Source organism: Oncorhynchus gorbuscha, linkage group LG06 (genome assembly GCF_021184085.1).
Source record: "Oncorhynchus gorbuscha isolate QuinsamMale2020 ecotype Even-year linkage group LG06, OgorEven_v1.0, whole genome shotgun sequence".
In the NCBI taxonomy this organism is placed as follows: Eukaryota; Metazoa; Chordata; class Actinopteri; order Salmoniformes; family Salmonidae; genus Oncorhynchus; species Oncorhynchus gorbuscha.
In genome coordinates this window covers 100,226,878-100,246,033 of record NC_060178.1, presented here as the reverse complement: position 1 = coordinate 100,246,033, position 19,156 = coordinate 100,226,878, and the positions used below count along the sequence as shown (strand labels likewise).

The 19,156-nt window shown below is 40.9% G+C and overlaps 1 protein-coding gene across 1 annotated transcript; it reads left to right on the top strand.

Annotated features, from left to right (window-relative positions):
- The first annotated feature begins 89 nt into the window (after positions 1 to 89).
- LOC124038626 (cation channel sperm-associated protein subunit epsilon-like) lies at positions 90 to 17,732 on the top strand. The gene is made up of 22 exons (XM_046354697.1): positions 90 to 635; positions 824 to 872; positions 1,148 to 1,221; positions 1,383 to 1,446; positions 1,551 to 1,636; positions 1,721 to 1,745; positions 1,847 to 1,924; positions 2,019 to 2,119; positions 2,201 to 2,696; positions 2,879 to 3,347; positions 11,835 to 12,274; positions 12,458 to 12,516; positions 12,619 to 12,697; positions 12,787 to 12,839; positions 13,076 to 13,129; positions 13,207 to 13,240; positions 13,482 to 13,561; positions 13,670 to 13,769; positions 13,866 to 13,946; positions 14,074 to 14,231; positions 17,145 to 17,198; positions 17,319 to 17,732. Exons 1-22 carry the CDS (start codon positions 565 to 567, stop codon positions 17,452 to 17,454), a joined length of 2,841 nt encoding a protein of 946 aa, XP_046210653.1. The 5' UTR covers positions 90 to 564; the 3' UTR covers positions 17,455 to 17,732.
- Positions 17,733 to 19,156: the final 1,424 nt, after the last annotated feature.

Here is a 19,156-nt window from a genome sequence, read left to right as displayed (position 1 = left end):
AAAACATCAGGCTCCCCAAAAATCTGAATGCCCATCACTATATTATTTGTATTTAGTAGAGCGTTCATAGCGCACACCGGAAGCTCTGGCCGATGAGTAGGGTTGATCCGAGCGTTCTGACCTCACAACAGCTGTCAAACTCCCAAGCTAACTGGTTAAATTGGCTAGCTACTTCCAGACACAAATGAGATAACACCTCACTCTGACCATTTTACTCGCCTTAGCAGAGCTGGTTAGGCTGTTTTCATGTTATCTAAAACGTTGGAGACTGTAACTGATGCTGGCAATAATTTCATAACGTTTTTCCCCCGACAATAACGTATACAGGTCACATTCGATGGGTGTTGTGTATTTGTTAAATCCATCTGTTTTATTCTGTGCTCTGGCACACTCAGACGAGGGCGCTCTGAAATCGGAATAGATAGAATCAGAGTGAATTTACGAAAGCACCCATAATTAGTTTGGCTGTCTGGAACGGAGCCACAACGCACAAAAAAAGAGCGAGCCAAATTCTTTTATCCGCTTCTGTGGGCTTGCGAGTGGCAAAATATCAAGCTCGACAGGATGAGGGGGTTACCTTTTTTTCTGTCTCTCCTTGTACTTCTGAAAATCGAATTAATCGTTGGAGTATGGAGGTAATTAAACTAACTACCCATTCTTCCCAAAATAAATTATCCAGCTAGATAACATGGGCGAACGTTATTAGCAAGTTCACGTAGCCTCTTCGTATCTTTTTAGCAAGCTAACTAAGCTTACAAAAAGGGGAGTATCAAGTAGATAACAATGTGTTCATGTTAATATAATACATTCATTTATTTTACAGATACAATAATATTTTGGAGGATGAAAACTTATTTACACTACAAAATGCGGTAAGTACTCTTAACTTCTAACTATTAGCAAAGATACTAGCTAACGCTAATGCTGGCTAGCTATAACCAACAGGATACTAGATTGGTTCATCTAACAATTAATTAAAACTATTCAGGTGCATGGGAAGAATATGCATATGCTTGGAAGGAATATATATTTGATTATTGTACAAATATATCAAATTAGTTACACACACTTTTCATATTATTACCCCAAGTATAAGGTTGTAATAGCTACTCAGACTTCAGTGTGATAAAACTAGTTTTATATTTAGGTTTTCCTCAAGTACGATGGATCTGACTTTGTTGAATGGGAGTATCCAGAGTGTTGCAATGTCAACAACAAAAGGTAAAGGAAAAATATGATGAAACAGTCACCATTTGGAATCTGCAGATGTAGTGTATGTAATTATTGAACAATAGTTTACAGTTCCTCATTGGTTTTAAAGGATACCTTCATTGGCTTGACTTCTATCTGACACTATTGTTTTTATTGTGAACTCCACTTAGCTCCCCAAATGCCATCATGAAATGCACTTCTCCTGGTTTCCAAATGGTAAAGCCATTGGTGTCTGTAAGTACCTTCTTCATTTGAACTGAATGTTAACAAAAAAATTTAACTGAATATTAACAAAAAAATATTTACTTGTAATACTTTCTATTGCATGATTTGAACAGTCACCAGAGGAAGAAGAGGCACGCTATCTTTTCATCAGTGATTCATTTTTCAGTTTCATCTGGTATGCTGTAGTGCCTATTGACAGGTAAAATACTCTGTGTTTTTGTAGAATATGGATTCTAGCTTTTGTATGTTTTAATAATGGCCGTTTTAAATTGTTCTCCTTTAGAGGTTCAGCAGAAACAAGCTCCAAGGTAAAATGTATTTTACAACACAAAGATTTAGTAATAAATGGCAGCTTAACAGGAAGATCATTAACCTTTTCAGCAATGTAAATTGTCTGTTTTTCTATCAGCAAGTGAGAATGTGGATCATTGATCCAGAGCAAGCAGACCCTGCTGAAATTAACAAGACTGCACTTGTACCCTCAACGGTGAGACCAGTTCTGGCATCATCATCTCTGTCAGAAATTCATAAAAAGTATCTAAATTGTACCTACGATTTTCAGTTGCATTCTTGTCCCTCAGAAATCCAGATATATCACTAAGCACTTCTACAATAACGGACAGTACCCAGTGATCAAGTTCAAATCTAAGCAGACTCACTTGGGGCATTTCCTGAAAGATGGGTAAGCATACCACCCTAAGCCATATCATAAAAAACTAATTCTGACGTACAAATAATACACAATATATACCCTCTACTATAGGTACTGGGAAGCAGTCATCCCTGGTGATGAAAGATTCAACGATTTTCACATTTATGGTCAGCCAATCAGTTTCCAGCATCGCTTTGTCAGAGACGGTCAGCACACATTCTACTGGCCAGAACCTGCAGAGCCCAATGGGGAGAGGGAGGTGTCTTTGCGTCTGGCCCCAGGAAGCCCTTTATCCCTGGTGTGGGGCACCTGTGAGCTCTACCGCGGCCTGCTCCTCTCCGACACAGGCGCCCTCATAACCAAGAATGCTTTCCTCACCTCTGAGGAGCTGAAGGTGGACCCAGGAACTTTGCCTGTCCCTCCCGAGGGATATTTCACTGTGGACCAAGCTGCTCTTCTTGAGGACGGCATCATATTTAGAATAGATGGCGCCCTCTACTGGAGGGACAACCAGGATCGTGTGCTGACAGAACATCCTCAACTTCCCACGAGTGGAGTGATTGGCCTCTATCAAAGAACGTGCTGCGCTAGTAACTACCCTGTTCAGGTAAGCATCAGCTCCTCCCACAGGGATTCAATGTGGTTAAATGTGAAAATCGAATTAAATATGAAAATCAAAGGTGTAGTCCTTCCATCTCCACATTTAATCACTTGTAAATAACGTAGGTTTAGTCCAAATAAGACAAAGTCATATATTGTTTCTCAATGCATTTTCTTCTGCGTTTTCAGGATGTGGAACTGAGCTCTTTAATTGTGTGGAAAGACAATTTGTTGCTTGTGGGTCCAAAGAAATTTAAAAACCCGGGTAGGGAGAATTTCCTAAAAATTGTGTTGAAGGTTCCTCCAAGAGTCACCTATTTAACAGCATCATTCGGTTCCCACCCGGCCTCCCTGGCCACTCTGGTGATGTACTCCGTCCCGGGCGCTATCTCACGCAACTTCCTCACCAGTTACAATGAACTGGTCCCTAGTTGGATAACCAGCACATTCATGACCAAGTTTAAGCTGAAGGACATCCCTAAAGGTCCATTTGAAATGCGCTTCCTGGAATCAGCCGATGCATCCCTGCTGCTGTGGAACAAAGAGACCATCCTCTATAGCTTTCACAATGACAACGAGTGGGGCGAGATCAGACCCTTCAATGCATCACATCTCAGTGCTGCAGCCTTTGGCAGTAAGATTCACCAAGTGACCTTGGGTAAGATCTGAATCTTTTTGGTCAATTCCAAGACCTGCTGTGATTCTATTGGACTAAGTTGTATAATTTTTTATAATTTTTTAACTACACTAAACAAAAATATAAATTCAACATGCAACAATTTCAAAGATTTGACTGAGTTTGTTCATATAAGGAAATCAGTCAATTAAAATGAATTAATCAGGCCCTAATCTATGGATTTCTCATGCCTGGGTGTACAGATATGCATCTGTTGGTCACAGATGTTTTAACAAAAGGTAGGGGGTGGATCAGAAAACCAGTCAGTATCTGGTATGCCCACCATTTGCCTCATGCAGCGCAACACATCTTCGCATAGAGTTGATCAGGCTGTTGATTGTTGTCCCACTCCTCTTCAATGGCTGCGTGAAGTTGCTGGATATTTGCGGGAACTGGAACTTGACACGTGCTTCGCGAGGCAGCAGAAAGGTTTGCAGCATGGAGGAGGTCATTTTCGCTGTCTGGGTTCCCTGCCCTGTTCGACCAAAGCGCTGATTGCTACTGGGACCTCCATGCTAAAAATGCTGAATGCAGACACATTGCCAATATTATTGGATTCCTTGGTCAGTTGAATGTGAAATAATTAGCTGGAAAGTGGAAGCTAGGTGCTGGCAATTTCTTAGCTAAGCTGTCTAGCAAAGGGGTTAGCTTTGTAATTAGATATCTAGCTAACTGGCTTGACTGTTTATGAACTTCTGTTTATACCACTGCACGGTAAAGCAACGCTCCAGTTAAAAATATTGAACGCATGTGGAACACAGAACGCACTGCAGCCTAGTGCGGCATCTCCAACGCATCGTTGTGGACAGCCCCATTAACAATGATTGACCTCCGTCAGAACGCAAAGAGTTTGACATGACATGAGGCTGAGGGCGGCTTATGGTAAAGAAATTAACATTTAATTCTCTGGCAACAGCTCTGGTGAACATTCCTGCAGAGGATTCCAATTGCACCCTGACTCAAAACGTGTGTGTGTGTGTATTGTGTTTTGTGACAAAACTGCACATTTTAGAGTGACCTGATATTGTCCCCAGCACAAGGGGCACCTGTGTAATAATCATGCTGTTTAATCCGCTTCTTGATATGCCACACCTGTCAGGTGGAAGGATTATCATGGCAAAGGAGAAATGCTCACTAACAGGGATTTTTGTATGGAAAATATTTGAGAAATAAGCTTTTTGTGCTTATGGAACATTTCTGGGATCTTTATTTCAGCTCATGAAACATGGGACCAACACTTAACATGTTGCGTTTATATTTGTATTGAGTATAGATGGTAATTTTCCATGAAGAAAAATTGCTTTAGTATTAGTATTTTTGTGGTAGTGGAGAACTGGTGAATGGAGGGATGAAAGGAGGTTAAGTTGGACTGATTGGTGTGATAAAGGAATATGGATGTGTTGTGTCTTTGTCTATGCAGGATTAAGTGATATGACATGCTATTCTATAAAATCATTTCTCTGTAATTAATATTACCTGATTGAGCTAATCATGTAAATGTAATTAACTAGAAAGTCGGGGCATAATATTTATAGAGCTGTTATCTTCCGAATAAACTCTTAAAGACCTAGTAATATTTTACATCAATAGCAGTCAATATTAATCGTCACCTTATTTCAGTCTCATCTGAAAGTTGTAAATTTTTGGTTATCTTCACGAACCCTGGCTAACAAGTTGAATCAGCAATACAAAATTGGGTTTGATTATTTATTTACTAAATACCTAACTAATCACACAGAATTACATATACACAGAATGAATAATACATTGATTACAAATTGTCAGAAAGGAAAACGTCCCTAGCGGACGGAACAGATGTGACAGCTGCTTACACAAAGAACGGGGGTTGGGTTTGAGTGAAAGAGCGGGAAGACTGAAGAACAAAGGGAGAAGCGATGTCTCAATCGGGCCGTAGGCAGCTATTCTATCGTAAATACAGAATCTTATGCATTCTAAATTTACCGCCCATTTGGAAAAGGAAAATACAATGAATATTTACTCTGAGCTGCGCTTCGGTAGGTTGGTGGTAGATGGAAGGCCGTGTTGCCCAACAGAGTCCTTTGTCCTTTGAAGAGTGTCTCTGGTGGTGAATTGGATACGTTGTAGTGTCGTCGTTGTGTGGTAGGGATGGATACTCTGTCTGTCCTCTCCTAGCCCACGTTTACAGCGGCCCCTGCTAACTCAACGGTTAGGAGGTATGTAGCGAATAAGAGTTCAAAGTTCATACCATTCACAACCAAAGCTCACGCTGAAGTTGGCTTCGTTCTGTAGTTATTATCTGAATCCTTCTTTTTAAAAATATTTTATTTTTAATTTTCCCCCTTTTCTCCCCAATTTCGTGGTATACAATTGTTAGTAATTACTATCTTGTCTCAACGCTACAACTCCCGTACAGGCTCGGGAGAGACGAAGGTCGAAACACAACCCAACCAAGCTGCACTGCTTCTTAACACAGCGCGCATCCAAGCCGGAAGCCAGCCGCACCCATGTGTCGGAGGAAACACCGTAACTATTAAACACACCCTTCTCCCTCAACTATATAAGCCCTTGACGAAAATGTAACCTCCTGTTCAGGGTACATTAAGATGACGATCCGATGTCAGCAGGATTCAGATAATAGCTGTTCCGGGTACATTAGGATGACGATCCGATGTCAGAAGGATTCAGATAATTTGCAGTGCTAGCTGTGCCACCAGAGACTCCGGGTTCGTGCCCAGGCTCTGTCGCAGGCCAGCCGCGAATGGGAGGTCCATGGGGCGACGCACAATTGGCCTAGCGTCGTCCGGGTTAGGGAGGGTTTGGCCGGTAGGGATATCCTTGTCTCATCGCGCACCAGCGACTCCTGTGGCGGGCCTGGCGCAGTGCACGCTAACCAGGTCGCCAGAGCCCTAACCTTATGAAAACCCAAATCTCTCATTTGGAAGCTAAAATTACGTTTAATCTTTGCACCAATAATTTTATATTTTAACATTTGAATTGCACAACAATTCCATGTGAATCTGATAACTATAATGTGTAGACTTTCCCAGATACAGTTTAGGGAATCCTGTCATTAGTCATAATGTCTCAGATGACAACCGAACTGACATCATATTCATTAAGTACCAACGCATATTTTCAACTGGTTTTATTACCGAAATATGGTTCCTTTCCCTCCACTTGTTTGATGTTCCCAGACTCTCTGTTTAACAAAGGCTATTCAAGAGTCTCTCTGTAGAGTCAAGAGAGATGGAAGGGAGAAAGGTATTTTTTGGGGGGGTCATAAACCTTACCTACAGGCCAACGTCATGACAGATCGTGTGTGTTTGTGGGGGGGGGTGTAGTTATTGGTAGTAGTTATGGCTGTTTCGATTTTAGATTTGAACATCAGAGAAGTAGACCAAGGTGTCATACCCTTTTTTGTCTACGGTGTGTTGTCAGGGAAAGTGAAGGTCGCTGATTTGAGTCAAAAGTCACTGTTTACTCATTGTGTCATGCTTCGAATATGTTCCCCCATTGTTAGCACTTGAAAGATCTGGAAAGTTCTATGGTAGTTAATTAAACAGTAGTGAACGACTCCAGGGCAGGCGGAGGTTCCTGGTGGAGAGCCAGACGCAATCACCATGATGGAACATGATGGAACATGGGAGGCTATCTGCGGTGGCGATCCGCCTGTTCCTTATGGCAGCGTTCCAAACCTCGTCTGCGCCCCGACTCTGGGAGTAGAGTCCCCACTACTATTCAACACTAAAATAGTTGATGTGGTTACTAAAACAGCAGTACCTCTTGATTGGTAGTAGATATTTCTGCTCATATTTCCAGATTTGAATAGCACAGAAGTAGACAAAGATGTCGTACCCTCTTAACTTTTTGTCTAACTAGTTGAGAAAGTGATCAAAATGGCAGTTGTTTGAAAACAATTAGACAAAGTTGTTGATGCGGTCACTAAAACAGTTGTATCGTTAGCTCTGTAAAAGATATTTCTGTTCCGATTCCAGATTTGATTAGCAGAGAAGTAGACCAAGTAGTTTAGTTAAAAGTTGCGAGGAAAAGTTGTTGATGCGGTTACAATTGTTTTTATATATTTTGTCATGTAGAAGATAATTCTATTCCGATTCCAAATTTGAATAGCAGAGAAGTAGACCAAGATGTCATACCCTCTAAGTTGTTGTCTAGCTTGTTGGAAAAGTGGACAAAGTAGCTGATTTGTGTCAAGTCACATTGTTTACAGTGAATGTTGGAAGTCATGATGTCACAATGGGGAGCTTTAGAATGTTGAAAAAAGTCCCTTTACAGTGAATGAAGATTGTAAAATATATAAAAAGATATCAAAACATTAAATGAAAGCACTATTCCAGACCATTTTACTAGTTTTGGAGTTTGAACAGTGTTTTTAGCTTAAACTGTGTAAGATGTCGCATATATGCTGGGAGTCAGGAAGCAGGTGCAGAAGGTGAGTTTAATAATGAAGAATGCAGATAAACAAAACATGAGAAGTGTACGGAATGTGAATGTAATCAAGGTGATGATGAAGTCCAGGCTTGCGTAATGATGGGGAGCAGGTGTGCGTAATGATGGATGCCAGGACCGGTGGTTCGTAGACCGGCAACGGTCGAGCGCTGGTGAGCGAGAGTAGGCGTGACATAAGATGAGTAGCGTGCAGAATGATAATAATAACTATATGGTAATTGTACATGTAGTACAATTGCTGGAACTTGCGTTACTTCTTCAAAAATATTTTTGTAGTAATGGTAGAAGTTTTACTTTACTATTTAATTCAAGCAAATCAGTTTTAAACTATGTTAAGTTTTGTAAAACGTTATAGTAGTGGTAGTGTCTGCAGTAGTAAAGGTGGGGACTAGATATAGTTGGTAGATGAAAAGTTAGGATAGCCTGAACATATGTACGTTGGTTTGGTGTCTCTTGCTTGAATTGTTCAAGAGTTAGGGAAAGGGGATACCTAGTCAGTTGTACAATTGAATGCCTTCAACTAAAATGTCTCTTCCGCATTTAACACAACCCTTCTGAATCAGAGAGGTGCGGGGGGCTGCCTTAAATCGACATACACGACCCCGCGCCCGAGGAACAGCGGGTTAACTGCCTTGCTCAGGGGCAACAGATTTTTTACCTTGTCAGCTCAGGGAGCCCAAAGCTCTAACCACTAGGCTACCTAATGTTGGTGTTATTTAATGCAAATGTACAGTGCATTCGGGAAGTATTCAGACCCCTTGACTTTTTCCACATTTTGTTAAGTTACAGCCTTATTCTTTAATGGATTCAATCGTTTTTCCCTCATCGGTCTACACACAATAGCCCATAATGACAAAGCAAAAACGGCAAATAAAAATAATAACTGAAATATCACATTAACATAAGTATTCACACCATTTACTCAGTTTTTTTGTTGAAGCACCTTTGCCAGCGATTACAGCCTTGAGTCTTCTTGGGTATGACGCTACAAGCTTGGCACACCTGAATTTGGAGAGTTTGCAAAGATACTTTCAGTTTTCTCCAGAGATGTTCTATCGTGTTCAAGTCCAGGCTCTGGCTGGGCCACTCAAGAACATTCAGAGACATGTCCCAAAGACAATCCTGCATTGTCTTGGCTGTGTGCTCAGGGTTGTCCTGTTGGAAGGTGAACCTTCGCCCCAGTCTGAAGTCCTGAGCGCACTGAAGCAGGTTTTCATCAAGGATCTCTCTGTACATGCTGCCACCACCATGTTTCACTGTAGGGATGGTGTTTTTTCCAGACGTGAAGCATGGCAATCAGGCCAAAGAGTTCAATCTTGGTTTCGTCAGAGTCCTTTAGGTGCCTTTTGGCAAACATCTGTCGTGTGCCTTTTTTCTGAGGAGTGGTTTCCGACTGCCCACTCTACCATAAAGGCTTGATTGGTGGAGTGCTGCAGAGATGGTTGTCCTTCTGGAAGGTTCTCCCATCTCCACAGAAGCTGTCAGAATGACAATCGGGTTCTTGGACACTTCCCTGACCTTCTCCCCTGATTGCTCAGTTTGGCCGGGCGGCAAGCTGTAGGAAGAGTCTTTGGTTCCAAACTTCTTCCATTTAAGATTGATGGAGGCCGCGGTGTGGTCTCGCATTGTCATTATGGGGTAGATTGATGAGGAAAACAACATGAATTTAATAAATGTTAGAATACGGCCATAATGGCACAAAAAAATGAAAAGGTCAAGGGGTTTGAATACTTGCCAAATGCACTGTATATAGTTACAGTTGATAAAAGTTGTAAAGATTTTGAAGTTAGGATAACCTGAACCTGTGAAAGTTGGCTTGTTTTTTTTAAAATTTATTTAACCAGGCAAGTCAGTTAAGAACAAATTCTTATTTTCAATGACGGCCTAGGAACAGTGGGTTAACTGCCTGTTCAGGGGCAGAACGACAGATTTGTACCTTGTCAGCTCGGGGGTTTGAACTCGGAACCTTCCGGTTACTAGTCACACACTCTAACCACTAGGCTACCCTGCCGCCCCAGTGTGTTGCTACCTTGAACAGTTCAAGAATTACTGTTGACTTCTTGTTTACAAATGTATGCACATTTATTTAGTTATAGTTTATAAATGTCTTAAATAATTTCATAGCCTGAATGTTTTAAAGTTGGTCTTGTAGCTTAATTGGACAATGAGCAGGACCATTTTGAATTGCTACCTCTGTATTCCTATGGTTCTCATTCAAACCCATCTTAATTTATGCACATTTAATGGTTATAGTTCAAAAATGATATATACTGTAGTATCAAAAGTCTTTTGACAACAAGCAATCTAAGTAGGGTCCGTCTAAACATCTCACCGTTGATTTGGAGTTAATAGCGGTGAAAGAGGAGATGGGTCTCAATTTTTTAAAATTTGTAACATTCTAGTCTATTGAATTGCATTGCAATTGAATGCATTGGTATCCATTGCAATGGCTCGATTTGTGCTGCTCAATGATGCGATACGAGAGTGCTCTTAGCTGATGTTAGCTACAGTACCTGCTTTTCGTCACTAAACTCTTGAGCTGTAACCTCTTTATCTACCTTTGTGTGAGTATCCATAGCAAGAGTTCTGTTTGAGCTGCTCAATGAGTACGGTTACATGTACACAATAATGAGATTATTGTGGATAGTCAGATTTATAAGAAGAATGATTTCCCTAATAATCGTGTTTACATGGACACATCTGAAATCCGGCTACCTAATGCCACTAACACAACGTGCCATTGGAACACAGGAGTGATGGTTGCTGATAATGGGCCTCTGTACGCCTATGCAGACATTACATAAAGAATCAGGCATTTCCAGCTACAATAGTCATTTACAACATTAACACTGTCTACACTATTTATGTTAAATTTTATGTTATTTTAATGGACAAAAAAATGTGCTTCTCTTTCAAAAAACAAGGACATTTCTAAGTGACCCCAAACATTCAGTTGTTCTGAACTTACTCACGCTAAAGAGGGAGGCTCGTTGGGCTTGTGCTAGCACATTGGCAGATCAAATACACAGCTGGTATGACGATTTTAAGGTGTTACATATCCTAATAATTCGAAAGATTGCTCAGAAAACCAGTTGTTTTAATCAGCGCATGCTTACTTCGATTTTGACCCATAAAGATAAGCAGAGTAAAGTGTTTACATGACTATTGCATAATCTGCCTACTGTTGTAATCAGTTTAATATCAAATTATTACTGTGCATGTAAACGTACTCAATGATGAGACATAACAGGGCTGTTAACTGACGCTAATCTAGCTTATTTTTCATCACTCTAAACTACAAACACCTGCAATTTTTTATTGGTATAAGATTTATTTTTTTCAAAGCCAGATGTCAATAGCAAAGAAGTAGAGGAAGATTTCATTACCCTCTACATTTTTTTCTGAATTGTTGGAAGTGGTCAAAACGGTGGCAGTTTGGGAAAAAGTTGGAAAATGTGTTAATCAGATTTATTTATAAATTCCTTCTTACATCAGCTGATATCTCAAAGTGCTGTACAGAAACCCAGCCTATGCAGGTGCAATGCAGGGTAGAAGCGCGGTGGCTAGGAAAAACTCCAGTTACTAAAACAACTGTATCGTGAGATACGTTGCAGAAATTTTTGTTCCGCTGACAGATTGGAATAGCAGAGAAGTAGATGAAGATTCCATCCCCTCTCACTTTTTGTCAAACCTATTGGGAAAGTGGTCAAAAGTTCAGTTGTTTATAAAAATGTGAGTACATTTTGTTGATGCGGTTACTTAAACAGCTGTAAAGTTTGATTGGTACCAGATAATTCTGATATTATTTCAGATTTGAATAGCAGAGAAGTAGAATATTTCATTAGTTTGGAAAGGCTTCTACATGGAAGCCAAAAAAACAGTTCTACTTGGAACCAAAAGGGTTCTCCTATGGGGATAGCCGAAGAACCCGTTTGTTTACCTTCCAGATAGCACCTTTTTTTTCTAAAAGTGTAGCTGCACATTTTATTGGTGTGCATCTTCTTTTACTTTCTGCCTCAGATCACTCCTGGAATATGCTGGTGAAGATGGAGAACAATATCCTGTTCTACTGTAAAGTGGGCATGCACGAGGTGGTGCGCTTGCACAAGTGGATGGAGCCGGACAGTCGCATGGTCCTCTACCTCAACCAGAAAGAGCAGATCAACATGCTCACCCTGACACCTGAGGGGCTGCACGTCCAGAAGTACCCCATGATGATGGAGACTAAGAGCGCCATGAAGGGCAGCTACCATGACTGTCCCTTCATCTCCTTTGAGCACAGTATGAACACCATTTCCTATAACATGGATAAGGGAGACCAGATGGTTCTGTGGGCTCAGATAGTCTACCCAGAGGGAAAAGGTGTGCACGTGAAGTTCCTCAGCAACAATGCGGACCTGCTTTATATTGAGCAGAAGTCTCACTTTGAGGGTGTGAACAGTGTGGACACAGTGAACACGGTGAGGCTGTTACTTTATTGATTATGTCATATACAGTGCTGCTCTTTACAGATTTCCTTTCAACAGATTTGTAGCATGTTTTGTTCTGCTGAACTTTGCTAATGCTCAGTGAAATGGATACATGACGAGTTACCATGTCTACATTTCTAAAGACTTATTTGATGTTTTTATTTGATTTTTCAGACATTTATAATCAGCCAGAAAGTGGATTACAGTGATGCAACGAGTTACAAACATTTGACGTCAGTCCTTTTTGTTTGTCAATTTGTGATAGATGTTCATTCAAAGGCTTAATTTATCCGTTTTGGGAATATATTCACATAAACTGTTAATTTACCTCACAGAAAAAAAACAAGTGGCATTGTTACCCTGGAACTAGTACCCAACCAGATTGGCAACACTTGTAATTTGCCAATGAGTCGGGTAACAATTTTTCAAACCTATTCAACAGTTACTGCATCTATATTTTACTGTAGCACATTGTTATTTACCAACTCTCATTTTGTTGACAGATATCTCATTTTAATGTTGGCTGCCCACCAAATAGACATATCCGTGTTGCTAGGTAAGTGGAAACTATTCTGTAAGATTTCTATTCTCTAGACAGAGTTAGTGTGACTGATCTATTCTTTAACTGATAAACGTTCATGCTTTTACCCAAAGTGACTTACAGTCATGCATGCATTTTACATATTGGTGATCCCGGGACTCAAAGTCACTATCCTGGCGTCACAAGCACCATGCTCTAGCCACTGAGCTACAAAGGACCACATTGTAGTGATGCCTTCTTGTTATTTCCAGGCCTTGGGGAATGCCTTGCGAGATGTACAGCCTCACCAACTACACCATTTTAGGGTAATCAAGGATGTTGAGGGACTATTATCTCCTATTAGTATCAGTTCTCTGCATTCAAACATTCTCTTTCATCTTAGGTCTGTACTCAGAGATCCACAACAAGACGATATTGTAAGTAATTTAGTTTGCGGTTGTCAGAAATACACCGTACTAAATGTTCCTGTTTGCTAGTATAGATATGTACTGTAACTACTATAGCTAGTATTGCACCTGAGGCTAGAAATGGAAATGGAGTATTAAAATTTGGACATTTTAGTGTTGTAGTTAAATGTGATGTTTACAGTAAGTTATGTCATTTTTTATCAAAGTTAAATTGCCTTCATCATTGATTATGCATTTATTATTGTTATAGGTTGTGCATTACGACTGGGAGAAATTTGGATGTCTACTCAAAACGCACTATAAAAATCCATTTCTCCCAAGCATTGACCTGTAAGTCAAAAAAATAAAATGATACATTAACAGGAATGACTAAAACTATCAGAGGAATTCTCATTGGTTCACATATTTCTGTGTGATTACATTTTTTTATATATTCAGGTACGATGGAGACAACTATGTTAGAAACGTCGATGCCAACTTCATAGTATGGGACATATTTGGTCGGAAGGACTATTCTTTTAATGCAACCATGCGCCAGGTACAGTTTATACTCCTCTATCAAATAAGTGAACTTGGAGTGTGTTTGGGTGGGTTTGAATTTTCCTTACCGGTATGCTCACTGGGGCTCCTTCAGGTTGCCTGTCTCCGTGAATCTCAGACCTGGATCTCCATGCTGACTGGGGGGAAAAGCCTGGAGGAGGCCTGGGGTCCGGAGGTACAGAGCTGTACTCTTTATATACTGTAGTTCTCATGATCTGTATACATTTCTACCTGAATCCCAGAATGTCACAATATCAGAAACGTTGTTCTATAAACGTATTTTCTTCTTATCCCCGTTCCAGAGCTACAGGACTTGTTTTAAGGTCAGCCCTGGCAAGTTAGGGAACCTGGACCAGCCTTATGAGATAATGAACAGAAGCTCCAAAAATTTTCTGACATTTTCCCAGGTGGACAGTGCTACCTATGTGTTTAATGTCAAGATACTGGACCCCAATTACAGGTGAATGACCACTGTCCAGGGTTGGGGTCAATTCCAATTTCATTCCAATTAAATTCTTGAATTCACTCATCAAGTGGAGAATTTATGTTGAATTAAATTTGAAATGTCAACAACCTTCAAGTTATGGAATTGGAATTAGACTGTTTGGACTGTTTGAATTAGTATTATAAAAACATTTAATCTATTGAATTGGAATTTGACATTTGTACATTTCCCAGTCAATGGAATTAATGGACTTGGTTTTAAAAGTTGACTGCAGGATTTAAAAAAAAATTATAATAATAATTTCAAATTGCATTTACCGGTATATAATTCCAATATAGCTAGGCTGAATGGTGGCATGATCAGCCTGAAACCCTGAGGGGAATTGAATTATAATTTGTGCAATTGTTGGGGGATAATGTTGAATTGGGAATAGAGTTGTGGGAATTTACCTGACATTGGAATTGAGAGGAATTTAATGATCTCTGAATTCAAAGACTGACCTGGAATTTGAATTTAATTCAATTGAATTTACAAGGAGAGAGAATTTAATTTGTGGAATGCATCCCAACCCTGCCACTGTCCTGTGGTTTTATTGGGACCCCCCAGTGGTTGCAGAACAAATAACTTACTCCATCCCCTTTGAACCGAAACAAACGCACACAAATCTAATTTTATTGGTCACATGCTCCAAATACAACCGGTGTAGACTTTACAGTATAATTCTTACTTATGAGCCCATTCCCAACAATGCACAGTTAAAAAGTAAGACAAATATTTGCTTAATAAAGAAGGAAATAGTTACACCATAACAAGGCTATATACAAGGAGTACCAGGACTGAGTCAATGTGCAGGGGTATAAGGTAATTGAGGTAATACAGTATGTACACGTGTGTAGGGGTAAAAGTGACTAGGCCATCAGAACATACACTGACACAAATATAAACGCAACATCCAGATTTTACTGAGTTACAGTTCAAGGAAATCAGTAAATTTAAATAAATTAATTATGCCCGAAACTATGGATTTCACATGACTGGGAATAGATATGCATCTGTTGTTCACAGAGACCTTTAAAAAATTAGGGATGTGGATCAGAAAACCTCAGTATCTGGTGTGAACACATCTCCATCTAGAGTTGTTCAGGCTGTTGATTTCTGGCCTTTGGAATGTTGTCCCACTCCTCATTATAATGTCTGTGCGAAGTTGCTGGATATTGTCGGGAAATGGAACACGGTGTCATACACAACGATCCAGAGCATCCCAAACAGGCTCAATGGGTGACATGTTTGGCTAGGATGCAGTCCATGGAAGAACTGGGACATTTTCAGCTTATGGTAGAGAAATGAACATTCAATTCTGCCTACAGCTCTGGTGGACATTGCTGCAGTCAGCATGCCAATTGCACGTTCCCTCAACTTGACAACTGTGGCATTGTGTTGTGTGACAAAACTACATTTTAGAGTGGCCTTTTATTGTCCCCAGCACAAGGTGCACCTGTGTAATGATCATGTTTAGTCAGCGTCTTGATATGCCCCACCTGTCAGGTGGATGGATTATCTTGGCAAAGTAGAAATTCCCACTAACGGATGTAAACAACTTTGTTTGAGAGAAGTAAGCTTTTTGTGAGTATGGAACATTTCTGGGATCTTTTATTTCAGCTTGTGAAACAACACTTTACATGTTGTGTTTATTTTAGTTCAATGTAGAATAAACTGAGTAGCAGCAGCGTGTGTGAAAGTGTCTTATGTGAGTGTGGCGTCAATAAGCATGTGTGTGTTGGGAGTGTCAGTGTAGTATGTGAGTGTGTGGGTAGAGTCGAGTGATTATTGCATCAAGACAGTGCAAAATAATTAAGATAAATAATAAAGGGGGTCAGTGTAAATTGTCTGGGTAGCTATTAGGTTAACTGTTCAGCGGTCTTACAGATTGGGGGTTTTGGTCCCAGACTTGGCGCATCTGTACCGCTTGCCATGTGGTAGCAGAGAGAACAGTCTATTTTTAGGACCTTCCTCTTACACCGCCTGGTATAGAGGTCCTGCATGGCAGGGAGTTTGACTCTAGGGAGGTACTGGGGCATACGCAGTACCCTCTGTAGCGCATTGCGTTTGGATGCCGAGCAGTTGCCATACCAAGCGTTGATGCAGCCTGTCAAGATGCTCTCAATGGTGCCGCTATAGAACTTTTTGAGGATCTCAGGGCCCTTGACAAATCTTTTCAGCCTCCTGAGAGGGAAAAGATGTTGTCGTGCCATCTTAACAACTGTTGGTGAGTTTGGACCATGATAGATCCTTAGTTATGTGGACACTGAGGAACTTGAAGCTCTCGACCCGCTCCACTATAGCCCCGTCGATGTAAATGGGGGCGTGTTTGGCCCTCAGTTTTCTGTAGTCCACAATCATTTCTTTGTCTTGCCCACGTTGAGGGAGAGGTTGTCCTGGCACCACACTGCCAGGTCTCTGACATCCTCCCTATAGGCTGCCTCATCATTGGTGATTCAGGCTTACCACCGTCGTGTTGTCGGCAAACTTAATGATGGTGTTGGAATCTTAGATATGTTTTTGGTTGTTGAATCAATTAGATTAATCACATTTCAAGCTTATCTTTCAAATTAACTTTATATCAGAATATTTTGGCAAGTAAACTGGCTAAGTCATTGATCCTGCTTTGTAGTATACACCTCAGAAATGTATTTAGGTGACATTGTTGAGTGGACTTGTTTGCGTGACTTACATGTGTGCATGCCTAGAAAGTCATTGGTCCCTGCTGATAATTTATTGTAGTAACAGGTGGCAGCTGTCAAACACATTTTAACCTCATGTCTGTCGGTGCTTTTCAGCAGGTCCTGTTAAAATGTATTTTTCTATACCAAAGATTAAAATAAAATGGAACACTGCCTTCAACCAGCTTCATCTATTTTCTCTTCTCAGCTTCTGTGACCTTCATGCTGTGTTTGCAGTCCAGACCTATGGCATTACAATTCCGTAAGTTATGGGACAGAGAAAATGGCTATGATAAATAACCTGATATATTGCTTTTCAGCATTGCTTAAATGTTCTAGGTCAATTGCCCACCAACTATCTTTGCATTCTTTTTCATTACAGGAAGTATCAGCATCTAACTACATATGTGGCCATTGTTTTTACCCTTTTCTCACTCTGTATACTGGGCTACAGTTACTGTCGATATGTGACTATTTTCAGGAATCTGCTGGCAACCAAAAGGCATAAATATGAATAGGTAATTCAAATACTTTCACTAAAAGTGGTTTTATTTCAATCTTACTGTTTGTAATTATATGTTTAATGTCAGTTATGTATTTTTGAGTCATGTATTTTATAGATTGTTATGGTCTCCAACATGTCTCTGCAGTTAATGGAATTGAAATAAGATGTTTAAGAACCAATCCCAAAAGTAATGTTCAACTTTGAACTTTTTGTCTTGATTTCTTGGTGCTTTTTCAAAAATTGTATAATAAACCAAGGAGAATATAAACCAAAGCTGGGTAGTTATGTCTAACCTTCAGTTGTCATTCATTACTATTTTGCTAGATTAGATGGATTATTTAAAGCAATAGCTATTTGATGACGTTTCTCAGAGTCTTCATAAGATGTTGTATTTATAAATGTTAGGTTGATTAATGGATAGCTGTGAAATCAGCGATTTCCAGGTTGATTAAACGACTGTCGATGTATCGTTACAAAGCGCTTCACGACAGCACGACAGTGGCCACCCGTTATCTGAGAATTGTGTACATTTTCAGTTGGATATTTTTGTGGGGAAATAATATTCAACTTCGAAAAATAGTTATTAGAATATATTTCATTTTGATGTTTAAATGGCAATTTCACGCAGAAAAGATGCACACTCACTAACAACTCTATATCATCGCAAACTGTCCCCAGTCAGTACTGTAGCTATATTGCCAGCCAGCCGACTGCCTTTCACAGCTGTTTGCTTATGGAGAAAATTGCACAAAGCTTTCGGATGCGGGACTCTTGTGAACTACTTGCTGAACTGAAGGTATTGTAATGACCTGACTAGATCATAAATGAACAATTGTCCAGACAGAGGCTTGAGTTTGCGAATTGACGGTTTATTAAACCAACTTTACACAGGCTACTGTTTGGGCCGTAGCACACGCCAAATAGATGACAGATAACCCACAAGCCAATCGTGACCTCTTGTGAAGCCCAGGCGTAAGAGAGAGAGAACAAAGGCTGAACCTGGTCTTAACTTCCAATGCTCCACGCCACTCCGCCAACCACCAGGATGCCCGGCATCAGAACATTCCAGGCATTCCCGTGATTGGCAGATAGCAGGTTGATTGACATGTCGGACCCCGCGAAAACCGGGTACTGGTCAGTACAACACAAGCACCTCCTAGCCTAACACATAACACACAGCTATCTGTGCGGGTCGCTACACAGCCCCCCCCACCACAAAGTCCCTCGTCCCCGAGGGAACAAACAAAGTCTCTGAAGCGACCTGGAGGTCTCCTTTGCCTGCGTGGCCGTGATGGTCGCAGAGTGCCCCTCTGGGAACCAGGGGATGAAGGCAGGGATATGGGGGACAAGGAAGCGGGAACGGGTAATACAGTCCGTGGCTCTGGGGAACCACGCGGTGACACAGGGGGGGGAGACAGGGGGAGTGGGCTGTCTGGAGCCTTGTCTGCGGAACCTGAGGGTGGGTGCCTGGAGAATGTCATTGCCAGAGAGGGGAATTGTAGGGGTTCCTGGGGTTTGGGGAGAAGAGGCCCCTCTGTATGGGGCTAACCTGTCCCGGTGCAGTGCCACCTTTCTCCCCCTGGGAGGAAGCTGCACCCGGTACACAACCTCCCCTACCCTCTCCAGGACACTGCAGGGTCCCACCCAGTGACTGTCCAACTTGGGGCATCTGCCTTTTTTCCTTAGGGGGCTGTAGACCCAGACCAGCTCCCCAG

Bases quoted from the DNA above. Each gene is read 5' to 3' on its own strand.
- LOC124038626 (XM_046354697.1), top strand. From the start codon at position 565: ATGAGGGGGTTACCTTTTTTTCTGTCTCTCCTTGTACTTCTGAAAATC. The intron at 1,222-1,382 runs GTAAAGGAAAAA...AACTCCACTTAG, and splicing joins TGCAATGTCAACAACAAAAG to CTCCCCAAATGCCATCATGA. The intron at 12,275-12,457 runs GTGAGGCTGTTA...TTGATTTTTCAG, and splicing joins GTGTGGACACAGTGAACACG to ACATTTATAATCAGCCAGAA.